The sequence below is a fragment of the Magnolia sinica genome, chromosome 2 (genome assembly GCF_029962835.1).
Source record: "Magnolia sinica isolate HGM2019 chromosome 2, MsV1, whole genome shotgun sequence".
NCBI classification, from domain to species: Eukaryota; Viridiplantae; Streptophyta; class Magnoliopsida; order Magnoliales; family Magnoliaceae; genus Magnolia; species Magnolia sinica.
The window spans coordinates 37900196-37916904 of NC_080574.1; the positions used below are offsets into that span (position 1 = coordinate 37900196).

General features: G+C 40.3%; 1 protein-coding gene across 1 annotated transcript; it reads left to right on the forward strand.

Annotated features, from left to right (window-relative positions):
* Nucleotides 1-202: 202 nt before the first annotated feature.
* LOC131236975 (uncharacterized) lies at nt 203-14142 on the forward strand. The gene is made up of 3 exons (XM_058234565.1): nt 203-460; nt 12849-12956; nt 13790-14142. The coding sequence occupies exons 1-3, from the start codon at nt 395-397 to the stop codon at nt 14015-14017; spliced, it is 402 nt and encodes a 133-aa protein (XP_058090548.1). The 5' UTR covers nt 203-394; the 3' UTR covers nt 14018-14142.
* The last annotated feature ends 2567 nt before the right edge of the window (nt 14143-16709 follow it).

The window sequence follows — 16709 nt, forward strand, 5'->3', positions numbered from 1 at the left end:
ATGGGTTTAAAATTTTAAAGTTAAGCCATCCATGCTGATTCTAGTATATGGGTGGATCCGATTGATACATCACCCTGCCACGTGGCATGTGGAGAGATGGCTCTACTACCATATTACTGTTCTCCTTGTTGTACCGGATCATAACCTACCTCAATGAAAAAATGCCGATTTAACGAAAAAAAAGGGAGCGAAATAAACCAACCTACATATGTTCTACCCTCCAAAACAGAAAGGAAGAAATCGCCCTTCTAACAAACTGACAACTCGTACGGTAACGGAGATATCTATACAGAGAGAGAGAGAGAGCTGACAGAGGAGGAGGAAGAAGAAAGAGAATCAGATCTCTTCCAAGAACAGAGCATTGAAAAACAGAGAGGAAGAAAGGCAAGAAGCCATGGAAGCAGCAGAAGGAAAACCGGATGCCCAGCTCTTTCAGCTCCTCACCAATCTCCTTCACCAGGTTTTCAATCAAAATCCTTTCTCTTTCATTTCGTTTTTTCACTAGATTTGTCTGTTTATTTACTTGTTTGGTTTGGGTATTGAATTTGAAGTCGGAAGAGGCGAATCCGTTGACGGGGACCTTTTTTTAGTTTTCAATTTATTTATTTTTGTCCTTTGGTTGTGTGATGTTTTGGATTGGTTTCTGTATGTGGGTTTTGGTTTTTCTGTTTGATCGTCGTGATTTCTTTCCCAGTAGAACTGGAATTGGTATTGCATGCGATCTTGTTTGGGATGGATTTTGTGGGAAATTCTGATGTGGGTATTTTGATTTGTAGAGGATGAGGGCTGTTTGGGTGTGGAATTGCTCAATTTCGATTCAGTTATTATTTATTGTTTGGTATGGAACTGGTAGTTACTAATAGAAGCTTGTTGGTCACTGAAATCAAGTGCTTTTTCTGAATGAGGAAATATACAATGCTTCAGCATGCATTCTGTAAAGGTGGGGCATCTTTCACAGTGGATGGGCGAAGAACCCTAAATCCCCTGGCCATTCAATCAGTGGAATTTTCTCCCATGTCGCATGGGTTGTGTCTATATATTGTTTTTAAGCAATTGTTAACCTGGAAGACTTTTTGGGGCATCCCCTATCCAAGGTGGGACCCATCATGTCGGATCAGAGAACCATGGCCCTCAATTGTATGTAGTGGACACATCAGGAAACCTTACATCCCGATGCATCTATTGGTCACTCGGTTTGTTTTCTGTTGTGCGGGCGTGCTGGAATCAATACAACGGCTCGATCCAAACTGATCAACTTCGACCCCAAGTGCCAAAATAAGCAGATACATCCAATATGAACGTATATGACTAGATTCTATGAAGATCGGTCGCTTACTCAGCCACTTGTAGAAGTTTATAACGATAAGGCTATAATCGGAGGGCAAGGTTCTTCCTCCGAAGATGGGTTACTTTGTGCCTTTCATAAGAAATGACTTTCAGAATACCAATGCAAATCAAACAAAAGAAAAAACTCACAATCGGTCACTAGGAGTAACCGCAAGAATGCATCTCTTAAAAGAAGTGCTTGGTATTGGATAAAGAACAAATCTAGCGTATGAGCGTATACTTGGATTATAATTAAAGATAATGTCTAAGAATTACCACTACTCCTAGGATAAGATGAGATAAAAGATAAATTGATAGATTTGATCGATTGTTGTTGGTTGGTTGTTTTTTTAAGATAATCATTCTCTATCACATTCCTCTGCTATTTATAGATTTCTGTTGTAGCTTATTCTTTCAGATCCTTATTCTATTATTGCAACGGTTACAACAGTCCAAAAGCCTTTCTAGATTTTTCTCTTCTCTAATTCCTTCTTTTAATACATTTCTCTTTACGACGGTTCCACCGTCGGCCAAATTTTCTTCCTTTTCTCGGCCATTGGTTCAGCTTTCGTATGCCTTTTGGCATCTCTTTCCGTTTCTAGACGCCTATCGGCCGCTTGTTCTGCTTCCGTACGCCTCTCGACCACTCGTTCCGCTTCTGGACACCTCTCGATTGCTTTTTCCGCTTCCAAACGCCTCTCGACCGCTTGTTCTACTTTGTATGCCTCTCAGTTGCTTGGTCCGTTTCTGGACACCTCTCGGCCACTTGGTTTGCTTTCGGACACTTCTTAGCCGCTCGGTCTGCTTTCGGACACATCTCAGCCGCCTCTGGATTCCTCTCGACCACTTAGTTTGCTTTTGAATACCTCTCAGCTGATCTCTATCTTATCATCCTGTCAGTTGTGATTCCGTAAAACGCACTTCAAATATTCTTGAAGATCTTTAACATGCTATGTCTTTCCCTTGCTATAACACGTGTCCTTTCTAATTGGGTTTTCCAAGAACAGTAAAAAATATGGTACAATAGCATCTTGACCAAATAAGTCCTCCACATTTACTTTATTTGACACTATTAACTATGAAAGTTTGCAACTTTATTTTTTTGCACATCCATTTATTTTGTTTGGTGCTACTTCCTATTTATCTCCATCATTGCCTCCTTTCGCTGTTCTAGTTGGGTTTCCATAACTCTCTTTACTTATTTATCGGATTCCTTAACTTTCCTTAAAACAAAGCAACTGGCTATCTTGGTTGGGTTGTCAGATTATCTATCAGTCGACTTGGAGTTAGACTCATTTTGAGTTTCAGCTGAATCCTAAGGCCATGTTTGGTTGCCAGTTAAAAATGAATTCATTTCATTTTAGTTAATGGTAATTATGTATTAGAGATCATGGTTTATGTAGTTGTGGGTTGTCAACATTATTTTTAAGTGTAGGAGGATCCACACGCAGAAAGTAGGAGAAGAAAAAACAACGATAGTCAACACCACATGCAAAGATCCGGTCAAGAGGCATCACATGCTATCATTGCAATTCATGCAAAGAGAAGAAGCTTTCTCAACGTCTCTCGACAAGATATAAAAAAGTTACACATCCCACACAGAGCTTATCCATAACCTAGTTTAGACACCCCGCTTAGCAACTAGTTGTCTAGAACATTTAATTGGCTTGGATTAAGAAGTGGGTCTCGACCTATTACTCCAATTTTGCAGGGATTAAATACAATAGGATCAGTCTTCAGCTTCACATTGGTGAAATGGAAGAACAAGCTATATTTTGAATGTGCATGGATTACGCGTGACGAATCAAAAAGATCGGATCCAGACCTGTACTACTTGTATGAAGTATCCAACTCATGGATTCGAGTTCTTTTAACTAAAGGGGAATTTCGTAAGCCCACGGCCCACCGTGGGCCCAACATGTGCTGATTTCGGGTTGTCTGTTGCAAGATTTGCGGCCTAAATGTTAGAAATCACATTTACCAATGTTGGAAGATAAGCCGGCTGATGTGGATATTGAAGATTTTGGGGGTATTTAGTAGATTTGTTTTTGCTATTTTAGGTCAGATCTTTGTTGGTGGATTTTTATTATCTTAAATAAATTATAGTTTGATTGGAAATCAAATAAAAGATTGATTTGGAACCAATCTAATAGTTGGGGGATTTTCATTAAAGATTCATAAGGATTGTGTTTAGGGTCGGGGGGTTTAAGCGATGGGCATTGAATTTTTATTTTTATTTATTTATTTATTTATTTTTTAAAAGTCGTTGTAAGGAGAAGTTTCAATTTCAATAAAGTTGCTCATTACTCTCTACTCAAACATTCTTGTGAGTATACTCTTGGCCATTCTTGTGATTCGGGTATCGACATCTCATTGAACCAATGATTAGCTTGCACCATTGGCTAAGGAGATCGCCTCACCCTCTTTGGGGTTTTGGAGCAACGGCTCCGGTAGCCGCAAGTGGGAGGGTTCATTAGTTCTCTCTTCCTTCACAGGGTCCCCATCCTTAGTCCTATGACTCCTATCAAAGAGAAAGGCCAAGACCCCCCATTGTAGACTCAACAGAGTTCTAAGACATTCGAACTGCAACATTGTATTTGCTAAGTTTCTGCTCTATTTACTTACATTTGATCTCATAAGATCAGGAGAGTAGTAGAGAAATGGAGAATTGTGCTAGGATTTGAGAGCTCTTGAACTCTCCCCATCCTAAGCTAAGGAGATCGCTTCACCCTCTTGGGGTTTTCTAGTGATGGCTCTAATAACCACAGATGGGAGGTATCATTAGTTCTCTCTTCCTTCCCGAGGTCCTTGTCCTTAGTCCAATTAGGGGGAAAGGTAAAGGACCTCACTGTTGTAGAGCTCAAAGACATTGGAGACAATGGAGTTCTGAGACAGTGGAATCACTACATTCCATTTGCTTATGTTTTTTACTTCATTACTTCCATTTGCTTAATTTTCTGCACCTCAAAACTCGTATTATATCAATTACATTTTCCCACTAAGTAGAGACCGCGCTCACCATGAGTGGGGAAAGGTGCATGTCACCTTCCCCATTACCGAGGCCCTTATTTGGAGTTCTCAGGAAGCAAGACCACGATATTTGGAGTTGTTCTTTCAAACACATTTTCCTTCATGTGGAACCCACGTTGGGCTCACATGTGACCATGTGGGATCCACACTTGTGATCCCGTAGGACTTGGAATCTACCCACATCACTAAGTTTTAGAATCTTGATTCTATCTAAGGGGAAGTATGTCTTATCGGTTGAATGAGAGTATCCTATAGCATCTAGTGTGCATTCTTTACACAGGTGATGTTGCCATATGTGCGGATATGTGCTTTTAGGTTCAGCATCAATATCAATAGGAAAAACAACACTAGAAAATCAATGGAGGAAATGTAGATTTAATTAAGGAGTTCAGTGGAGATGGTAGGTAAGGTTGACAAGGGTTTGAGACAGCCCATCTGTACTCCTAGCCCTGGTGGGCCTGGCTGGGTCTAAAAAATTCAGGCCTGATTCATAATCATGCCAGGCTGAGGACACGGTCATTGGTCTCTCAGGTGCAAGCTGAACCTGACCAGGCCCATTCACACCCACGTGTTGGATTTGGAGAAAAGATTACCTGATCTGCATTGTTGTGGTTTTTGCCTTGCACTTCATGCAGAAACCTTTAGTTTTCTTTATCATTTATTCCCGAAAGGGAGAAATTTTATAACAGAAGGAAGAAATCAGGGAGAATCAAATTGCTGCAATATGCAGTAAATGAAGTCTCCAGGATTTTCTTTTGAAAAAAAGAAGAAGTCTTGAGGACTGCAATGGAGTTATATAATCCTGAAGTTTGCCATTAGAGAATCTTTGTTGAACTACCACCCTTGAGATTCATCATTCCATTTTGGTATTACCCAAAATGGCTGTTCCCATCTTTCCATAATGAAGTCTGCACTAAACTATGGAATTTGAACTTTAGTAGCCATTTTCAGTTGTGCAAGAGAACCTAGAGCTTCTCTATCTGAGAGGGGTTTTGCTTTTTCCCAAGTTCTTTTGTGTCAGAACTCAGAAGAAAGAAACATCTGTTCCTGTGAAGAAGAGAAATCAAGGGTCTGCATCCATACTGGCTGAACTGAAAGCTCAAGTTTTGAGTCTATCGGGTCTGCACGAGCTTGATGTTTTTATACATGGGAAGTCCCATTCCTCTACTTGGTTGTCCAGTTCAATCTATATGAATCTGGATATCCACTAGGGCTGCAACTTGGCTTCGGGTCAGCCGGAACCTGATTGACCCCGATCCAAGTTAGGGTAAGGCTTGTTCGTCAAGGTCCTGGGATTGGGTTCGGGTTGGAAAATGCCCACCCAATTTGAATTCGGGTTGGATTCTGGTTGAGCAAATTCGTTTTGGGTTTGGTCGGGTTGGGAATAATCACATGTATTTGGGTCAGGTCTGATTGTATCGGGTTGGGTCAAGTATAAAGGACTTTGGGTTGGGCACCTTGGGTTGGAATTCTGGTTGGGTCGGGTTGTCGATCGGGTCCTCTTGAGGTCGGGTTGGGCTCGGATTGACCCTCAACCCGAACGAACCCGCCTGAGCTGCGTTCCTAATATCCACCTATCATTTCCGTCTATGAGTTTGTGTAGCTAACTATATCAAGATCTATCTGGCGCCACGTCGTGGTGTTCCTTATTTTGAGCTTCAACCAAAATTGAACACATGGTACACCAGTCGATTGGATGGGTACTACTATTGATTGGCAATGTTAGAGAAAATAAAAAATCTCGCCAATCGGACAATTTAACCATCGAATCATTAACTTTCAAATTGACAATAGAAAAGAATAGTGATAATTTTTTTTTCTTTTTCTTTTGAAGGATAAAAGAATAGCGAAAATGGTCAGCATTGAATATGAAAAGGTCCACAAATCTGATGAGTAGGATATTCCAATCTAAGTTATTTGTTGACAGTAGTCCATCCATGGTGGGACACCCTACAAATGTCCAGATCATAGAATGCTTGCCATGTGCCTAACTCGATGAAGCATGCCACATAAGGAAATTGGTGCGCTGTATGTAGGCCAGATTTGCCCTTCTCTATTTGTGTTTCTATGTTATTCTTCACTATACATAGGAAAGATCATGCTGTTGAGGTTCATTAAGCACCTGCCATTTGGCTCTTGGTCTTGGCTATGATAGAACTCACAACATTCATGGCTCTAAGAAATCTCATAAGAACAGAGGGAGTAAGTTATCACTGTTTAGTTGTAGTGACAGTTTACTCCTACACCCCCCCCCACCCCCCCCCCCCCCCCCCTTTTCTCCTTCCTCCCTAATCTCTTACTTCAACTTGGTACTAGAGCTCACTGTTCCTGAGCTTATCAACGTCAATCTCAATGGAGCCCATTGACAATGTCATCAGGCGGTACTACTTGTTTTGTGGATTGTTTTGATGTGATGCTCGAGTTGGGTGATCATTTATGGTAAAGTGTAGATGAATGGTAGCTGTTTGGGTAAATCTTGGGGTTGTTTTGTGTTTGGCTGAGATGAACTTCTTCCACCATGGACTGCACATGGAGTATTTTGCAATTTTCTGAAAAATTTGGGATTTGTTTACTAGAAATGTTTATTCATTGAGGAACTGTAGTGTGTTGGAGGTGATCTTGCTGTTCACTATCCCTGTTTTGAAGCATTATTGCAATTCGCATGTCTATGTGTACCAAGTCTTATTGTGGTAGTTCGGGTGTGGTACAACTACATTTTTTATTATCCAGTGTGATGGGTGCAGAGTTCTTTTTTTTTTTTTTTTGTTGTTGTTGTAGTTGAGTATCATGGAGAAACATAGTTCATATAATGGTAGAGTACCTGAGTATTATGGAGAAACGTAATACTCAAGGTAAAGGAGGCAGTGGCAGTATTATGGAGAAACATAGTTCATATAATGGAGGGCGTGGAGCTCAAGGTAAAGGAAGCAGTGGCAGGTTTCAAGGCTGATCATATCGTGGTGTACGATCAGGTGGAGACAGTTTTGGCCGTGGTGATTTGATATCTTCGAGTTGTGTTATCAAATGTCTAGCCAAAAAAGTTACTGCTCCAAAAAGCCATTGTTTGGTTGCTCTTGAAGGTGCATTCTCATCACATCATAATAACTTTGGCTGGTCAGATATATCTGCTTCTACTCATCTGGTGTCTTCTTCCCCTACAAGTTCGTCCTGGATCATTGATTCTAGTGCATCCAATCATATGACAGGTAAGACCTATTTCAGCTGTCACTCTTCATTGCTTATGTCTCATAGTTGTGTTATAATCTCTGATGGTTTCTTATACTTGGGTTGAAGGAACTGGAATGATTAACCTCTCTCCCTCAATGGCTCTGTCCTCTATTCCACATGTTCCCCAATTGCCTACTAATCTCGTCTATGGGTAGTCTTACAAAACTACTTTAACATTCTTCCCTTCTCTGTATTTGAGGATTTGGTGGCGATGAGAGTGGTAGTTCTTAGATCTTCAAGCAATTTTGGATCAGCTTTCTAGATTTCAGGTTGAAAGAAGTCAAATAAAGAGTGAATTATGTGTTGGCATCATCCCTTGGGACATTCCTACCGATAGTTTGAGATTGTTACTTTCTTTTTTAGTCAAGCCAAGTGATGATCGTGGTCTTTTGTGTGAAATGTATTTACTTGCAAAACATTGTCTAACATCATATTCGAGTAGTGTTAATAAAAGATGCAAGGTTCCTTCTATTCACTCTGTGTAGTGTTCCTTTTCACTTTTTCATCCATTACCATCTTATCCTCGTGCACTTCTTCTGGATATGAATGTTTTGATAGTGTCTATGGGCTGATGCGGTCCTTAGTGCTACATAATTAATAGAATACCATCTAGGATCCTGGATGGTAAGGCTGATTCAACTCTTACAACCTAATAAATAACTTTCTTTCTTTACTTCCAAGGTGTTTTGGCGTGTGTTTTGTTTGTCCCCAGTATTCATTAGGACAAGTGGGATGCCAAGGCCATTAAATGTATCTTTTTAGGTTAAGTTGCACAAAGGAATACAAGTGTTATTCCGTGGGCATTCTTGGCAAACATTTGTTTTGATGGATGTTACTTTTTTTGAGGATGTTCCCTTTTATTCATCTCAAGGGGAGTCTAAATCCTCTGAACCTTAGGAGAAGTCTAGTTTGCCTCTTCCCACCCCCCAACAACAACAACAACAACGAGCAGGGGAGTTGAAGACATTCATTCAAAGAAAGAACATAGATAATGTGCCACAAATCAAGGGTTCTTGTCAATCTTAAGTTCCAGCATCGAGTATGTCCTACAATCATAATCTTGATGATGTTCCTATTGCATTATTTAAAGCAAAATGATCATGCACAACTCATCCCATTTCGAATTTCATTTTCATATGATTCCCTCTCATCATCACATTGTGCTTTTTTGTCCTCCATCTGTATTCTGTGCTGTCAAGTGTCAGACATGCTGTCTTTCAATCTGAGGGGAAAAGTGCTATGTTGGACAAAATGAAAGCTCTCAAAACAGATAAAACCTAAGAACTTGCTCCATTGCCTCTGGGAGAAAACATAATGCAATCTAAGTGGGCTTTCCCCGTCAAGTACAAGCCCAATAGAGAGGTGAAGTGCTACAAACCCTCGGACCCATGGAGTAGACTTTCCTAAGACTAAGCCTCAGTTGCAAAATTGAATTCTATGCCTATATTGCTTTCTCGAGCTACAAATATCTCTTAGCCCTTGCATCAATTGGATGTAAAAAAAGCATTTTCCATGGAGATATTCAGGAAGTGTGCATGGCACCGCCACCTTGATTTCTTCCATCTACTGGAAACATTCCTTTGTGCAAACTTCGCAAGTCAATTTATGGTCTAAAGAAATTGCCATGAGCTTAACTTGAACACTAGCAATGCCATGTTTGTAGTTTGGGTATAGTTGAAGTAGTACAGATCATACTCTGTTCTTCAGGAGAGGAGTTGATTCACTATTATTATTGTTTATGTTGATGATATTCTTGTTACCGGCGATTGTATTGAAGGAATTCAATTACTAAAGACGTTTCTAAGGAATATGACATTAAAGACTTTGGATATCTTAGATACTTTTTGGGCATTGAGGTAACTTAGACCACAATGGGGCAGAGTCATTTCTCAAGGGAAGTATACTTCTGATCATTTGCATGACTGTGGTCATTTGGGAGCTGACCCGGGGATACTCTGATTGAATAGAATCATTGTCTCCAGCTTGATAGTGGTGAGTTGCTACCAGATACATGATTGTATCAGCAACATGGTGTAAAAGAAGAGAAAAAAAATTGGTTACGTAAGGATAATTGCTATGGCACAGGGAACATGGCTATTGGCATGTCCTATGCGAGGAATGCTAATTGTAATTGTTGTGGCTTATTGCTCAACAATTAGATTCTGACGGTAGCTGGGCACCATGATGGATGGGCAATAGCCCAAAAGCAGGGCAGCCTGACACTGCCACCCTCTCAATTTGAGGGAATCAATGATGCTACCCAGTGTTAGGTCCTGTTCTAGTTGCATGCTTACATTCGTCCAATTGGACTACTTTGAGCTGTGGCCCATTTATGATGGGGCCCACCAGAAAGCAGTCCAAATCTTCTCAGATAGTCTGACGATGCTAACCACCTGATTGAGGGAATTAACACCCAACACCCATAATTGTGTCAAATTCCAATCGCATGGTTAAAGTCATCTAATTTACCTGATTTTGGGGTCAGGGCCCATTCAAGTGGGGGCCTCTAGATAGCAGTCCAGATCTTGCCATGTGTCTGGTGGGAAGTTGTGCATGATAAGGGCATATAATAATTGATGCAGATTGCGTCCTACCCCTGCTAGTCTCTAGTCACGAATGGGCAGTTCTGTGGGCAGGCCTACTGTGATGTGTCTGTTTATCTACGCCATCCATCCCTTCTCTCAGATCATTTTAAGGCATGTGCACAAAAATGAAGCAGATCCAATGCTCAAGTGGACCACACCACAGGTGACTCTTGCATTTAATGCAAACCAAGCTTATTATTTGGTGTGGTCTGCTTGAGCATTGGATCTGCCTCATTTTTGTGCACATACCTTAAAATGATCTGAGAGAAGGGATGGACGGCGTGGATAAATAGATACATCATGGTGGGCCCACCCACAGAACTGCCCGTTCGTGGCTAGAGACGGGTGGGGGTAGGATGCAATCCATGTCCTATAATAATAGTCTATGCACAATTAGCATTTCTTAGAAGTAGCCGACAACGACTTGATATAATGTGATATAAAATACTTGGAAAATGTATTCAAGGTTTACTTTAATATAATGCATCTGGGCCACCTGAACGTTCATTCAAGACCCAGATTGGTCCCATTGATGGTTGATTGTGTGATCAGGCCCATCCAGGTTCAGATTGCATATATGGCCAGATTAGGCCCATACAAGGGTCTAGATATCAGAATGAGCCATTCGGCCATTTAGTTTGGAATCGAGCTTATCCAACCATCTAAATTGATGATCTGGACCACATTAAGGGCCCAGATTGAGGCTATTGATGATCTGGACCAGGTCTAGGGCTCAATGATAGATCAGGACCAATTCAATGGTCCTATTGGACCATGAGACCCACAGATCCATTTTAAATGGCTTCAATTGTTACTGGTTGGACGGTGGGGCTACTGGTTCAACCTTACAATATCATTAGCCCTATATACCAGCCATACAATATCTTTGGAGGCTTTGTACAGTTCACACAAGCTAACAAGTCTATACAATTCATATAGACGTGAGATATGCTTGAGAATTTTGACTCTTTATAGGCATCCTTGTTTGATATTAGTTTATGTTTTCTATTTGCTGTTGGAAAGGATATTCCTGGTTTAATTTAGTAAAATTAGGGGGCGTTTTTGGCTGCAAAAAAAGTTAGTCTTGTACACGTTGTTTGCAACATATAGAGCTATTCCTAGTTTGTCAAGCTTCTCTTTGCATGGTTACCAAGGAAAGATGGACATGTTGTCTCTACACGGAGAACAGCTTCTCTATAAAGGGGGTTAAGACATACTATCAGAGGCGTCCATGATGATAGGTCAATGGTTTAGTCCCGTTTGGTACACATGTGACACGTGTGCCACCGCCCATCTTCCAGCGCCCCACATATGCTATGTGTCACCCTCAATCACTCTACTTGTGCCACGTGCAAATGTGCACATGCGCCTCAGGTGCCACCGGTTGCTGCACATGTGCCAAATTTGCCACCATCGATCTTCAAGATCCCCACATGTGCCACCATCAATCTTCAAGCACACATGCGCCACCATCAATCTTCAATGCCTGACATGTGCCAATGAGCACATGTGCATTGTGCCACCATCATTCTTCAAGCTTCCATGTGCCACATGTGCTAGATGATCCTTCCTTGTTCTAGAGTGTTTGACAAATAGCATCTAGGATAGGGTGTCCGAGCAGAACTTTTGCCACTACTATGCCCTAATGGGCCAATGGGATATTAGAATAGAGATCTTGTAGTGGTCTCTTTCTAGAAGCTTCTTGGAAGGGTATTGGAGCCTATAAATAGGGCTACTGATTATTTGAATGAATAAAGTTGACCTTTTCTTTATATTGTTTTGCTGCGATGGAATTCTGATCTAGGAGCATGATTCTTCCAGTCTAGTGGTGCGGTGCCTCTAAATCCCCTTTGACGCGACTCCATAGGATTTCCTTTGTGGTGTGATCTAACGTACTAGTCCTTTACCTTGCGTTTATTCTATTTTCTGATGCAAGGTGAAGAGAGATTTAATTTTATGTCATAATCTTAGAGAGTTTAATCATCAAAATGATACGTATGTTCTTATAGTTCAGTTCTCTCAATTGTGAAAAATCATAATGCCCATGTCAATATATCTCCAAAGCTCTAGCCACATCTGATCACACATGTTTTTATTAAAACATGCGTGTTGCAGACATAGATAATGCTACATATACTGCATTTTCCCGTTCTTTTCTTTTCTTTTCTTTTCATTTTCCCCCTCTTCCCCCTTATATGATGGTATTGTCTAATTTCAAGCAATGCATTTTTGCAACAAAACCTTCATACACTAACGGCTCGTTTGGCAGCGTGGATTTTGCAAATCAGCTTTGAGGTGGGAATGCAAAAAGAGACTCTTTTGAAGGATTTTAATTCCTTCTAAATCCAAATCCTTCAAAAATCCTTGATACCAAGTAACCCAAGAAAAATGAAATCCCCACAAATCCCTTTGAATCCACTGTGAAAGAGCCCTCCTTCAAATTTCTACAACGTGACCTTCTAATTGGCTCATATTACTGTCGATGTTTGCCTTCAGGTACTCATGATAATTTTTTTTTTCCCCTCTTATCACTGGCATACACTCATGTGTGGGCATATATGCACAGTAACCGTTTCCTACCTTGGTTTCGAATCTCAAAAATAATTCTCCTTCTAACGACAATGTACAATCTTTCTTCTTTTAATTTTGGTAAGTGGTCTATTGATGATGTTTGTGCAGGTGGAATCACTGACAAATACAGAAGAAGTGGAATTGCGTGCCAAAATCGAGGCACTTGGGTTAGAAGTCACCAAAGTGCCATCCAAGCCATCTGAGCATCTCGATGAGGTATTATGTTATTTTCTCAAGAGGCATTATACAATGGAGCTTTGCTAAGCATACACACATGTGCAGTACAGTTCATGTACACACAACACACATGCCAGCATGGCACATAGGTGTGAGATCCAATCCATCCATCAGGTTGGTCCGACCTTGTACGCATTTTTCCAAAAATAAATATGGTCTACTCAGCATATGGGTCCCAATAATGGAAACAGGTGGATGCGAAAATTTTCAGAAATGTATACTTGTTTTGCATCCTCTAGCTCACCTGAAAAATGGACCATCATGATTCTTGGGCCAGGGAATCAATCTAGTGTTGCCATTCTGATTAATGGATTGGATCTTGACCTGTCGTGCCTTCCTAGCAAATATGTGGTATGTACATATGCTTTATTGCACGTGTGTGGGCTTAGCAAAGCTCTTGTACAATGCTTTGACCTGAGAATATGCATAGCTCTGGTTTCAAATTCGTACAAGTGAGTCCGTGGATCAGTAACACAGCCCATTGATATAACCACCACCCAGTGAATGGCCCGTGCACCAAAAATCTCAAAACAGGTGAATTACAACCATGCAGTCTGTGGCTCGCAATGAGGTTGATAAGAAAGAAATTACAACAGTTCACAATCAATGGAATAAGGCCAAAGAGATTCAACTGCTAAAATCTTCTAATATGGGTTTTCTATGGCACATGGGCCAACCACAGCGGACCCCATCATATGATCCATATGTACATTTCCTCAGGGGCATTGGAAGTACTTCCACTTTCTATTTTTTTATTAGCCGTTTTTACAATTATGACTTACATTGATTGTTTTCTATTTGAATGCCTGTAGTTGGAGATAGCCAAGGAGTTAGACAAACTATCAGCCAAGCTTGATGATGTGGATGAGATGATCTCTTCAGCCATGGCTGCGGACCCACAGGTGCAATCTCTCTTGAGTAGTACCGCGGAATTATGGATGCCAGTCATCACTGCGACTTCCGATGAACGGCGCAGTTTTACGGCGCCGATTGATGACAGTAATTGCGAAACCAAGGGACAGACCCTCACTGATTCTTGAACTGTTTTCAATTTCATGGAGTTTTTCTTTCTCAAATAAATGTATGATTTGCAGAATCTTTTTCTTTTTAGTTAAAAAAAGATAGCCAAGATCATCGATTAATATGCAGTAAATGATTACAGTTCTGTCCGCCATCCCAAAACAAGAACAAGCTTGGAAGGATTTTCACTATGTGGGAATATATGCATGGCTCGTGTTTTCAGTTAGTTTCTACAAGTGGGCCCATGTTCAGTGGTCCATAATGTTGATTTGATGGACCCCACACCATGGATCGATCATGCTGCCCCACCGTCCTCCCATATTGGAAGATCCCAGCCAACCACGTTTCTGCCTTTCTTCTCTTTTCAATTGAATCTGAAACCTTGCTGTTTTCTTTTCAATTGTCTATCCGTAGATCACCAAATTTTGTGGCATGGCCCATCCACAATAGGGTTATCAGAGAACCAACGGTCTGGATCTCTAACTAAAGGCCCCAAAATGCATAAATAGGGATGCATAAATGGTATTCCTGGGCAAATGATAATCTCTCTAAAATCATGTTGATGTGAGAGGAACATGAGCATGCTGCAGCATAAAAGTTCTATGCAGCTACCTTCCTTGGCAACCATGTGGTGATGGGGACTTTTGAACTGGTAGGCTACCATGTAGATGAGCTATATAGGCTAAAAATTGCTGTGATCAGACAATCTTGACCATCCACCATTGTTAAATGACTCGGCAACTTGATAAGACTCATTCAGTCTCGAGTTGAGTCAGGACTCGCTTGCCCGAGTTGGGGTAACTCAGCATATCAAACCAGATCAGGTCTGACAGAGTCCGAGTCTTAAAACCATGCTATCAGTTGTGTTGGATATCAGATACATGGCTACCCCCGTCTTTCTGGGATATGGTCTATTCAAGCTATGGTCCATTGCAATTTCAATCACTACACGTTTGCTGCCAGTACCTGCAAGCTCTTTGAGGCCTACCATGTTGCATATTTAACATTTGCTCCTTCCATCAGGTCATGTCCCCACTTTTGGGCCCTTGGAACAAAATCAGCCACATATATATAATATATCTACAGCATAGGTGGGCCACAGTACAGGGAACGATGGGGATGGGATGCCTACCATATGTTTGGTGTGTATGTTTCATCAAACCCGTCAGTTAATCGGATGATGATTTAAATAAAATAAAATTTAAAAAAAAGAAAGGAAAAGAAAAACCGGATCCAAAACACAGGCGGGCCACAACAAGTGAATTTGGATGTCTTCATAGAAATGTTACATTTATGGCCCATGGTGGTTCTCCATGGAGGGGATATTTTGTATGTTGTATGTCATCTATTGTTCGAAGTATTTCTAATATTATTGAAATATCTCTGATATTATCCATATCTCAAGTTTGGCGAAATTGATAATATCGGTAGCGATACTGATAACACTGATAGTATTAGAAATTTCAGATATCGATGCTGTATCGCTAGATATCGCAAATGTATCAATATCACTAATATTCCAGGTGTAGCTTGAATCGCTAATATTTTCGACTGTCTAAATTCTAGGTGTCGCTTGTAGCGCCATTGTATCCACGATCTTTTGATGATATCATCAATGTATTGATATCACCAAATATTTGTTTATTTAAAAAAAGAAAAATCATTTCGAGTTTATTTATTGGTGCATGGTACATGCAGTGTTTAAATTGTTGATGATAATATCAATAAGATAACAATATTATTGTTCTCGCAACATGGGTAATATCGAGACCATAATCTTTCATTTCTTTTCCGGTTGTCGACCATTTTTCAATGAAATATTGTGTGTTGTTGGTATTCTGAAATATCGATGGATGTCTGGATAGAATGTTGGATGGTTGGATCGATAGATGAGATTGATGGAATAGTTGGGTTGATTTCTTACAGCGTCACATATTTTTAGGCTCCCATTAAATTGGAATTTATTACGTATGCATTGTTTTAGTAATTTTTTTAATTCCTAAATATGTAAATATATGTATTTTAATATCTCCTGAAGTTCTACTTTTTTTCCCATGTTTCCTCAATGATTTTCTGCATTTTTGGTCATCGATGATATTATTGGTGACATTGATATTGTTTCCATATCTCTAACTAGCGAAACACCGATACTTTGAACACTGCATCATCATCACCCAAGCCTTATCTCAAATAATTTGGGCTTGTTACATGAGTCTTGCTTCGCCGTTCCACTCTATTAAGGGTCATGCCTTCAATTACACCTTAGGCCATCAAGTCTCTGCTTACTACCTCCATTCACACCTTCCCCTTATCTTTTTAGAGCGTTCAACTTATACCAACTGACTCCTAATTGGTGTAGTTTTTGGTCTCTATTATACATGATCTAACCATCTTAGTCTACTTTCCCCTATCTTATTATTTATTGGTGTTGCTCTTAAGCTCCTTTGAATTCATTCATTTCTAACTCTATCCTACCTCATCTTGTCATTCATCCATCTCAATGTCCTCATCTTACACACACTCATCTAATAAACATGTTTATTAACTAACCAACATTTTGTCCTGTAAAGCATAGCGGGCCTTATAGCTATCTTATAATACTTTTTTTTTTTTTTCAATTTGAGTAATCCATGATAATCACATAAAACTCTAGACACACATCTCCATTTCTTCCATCCAGCTTAAATTCTATAGGCAGTATCCTTCTCATTA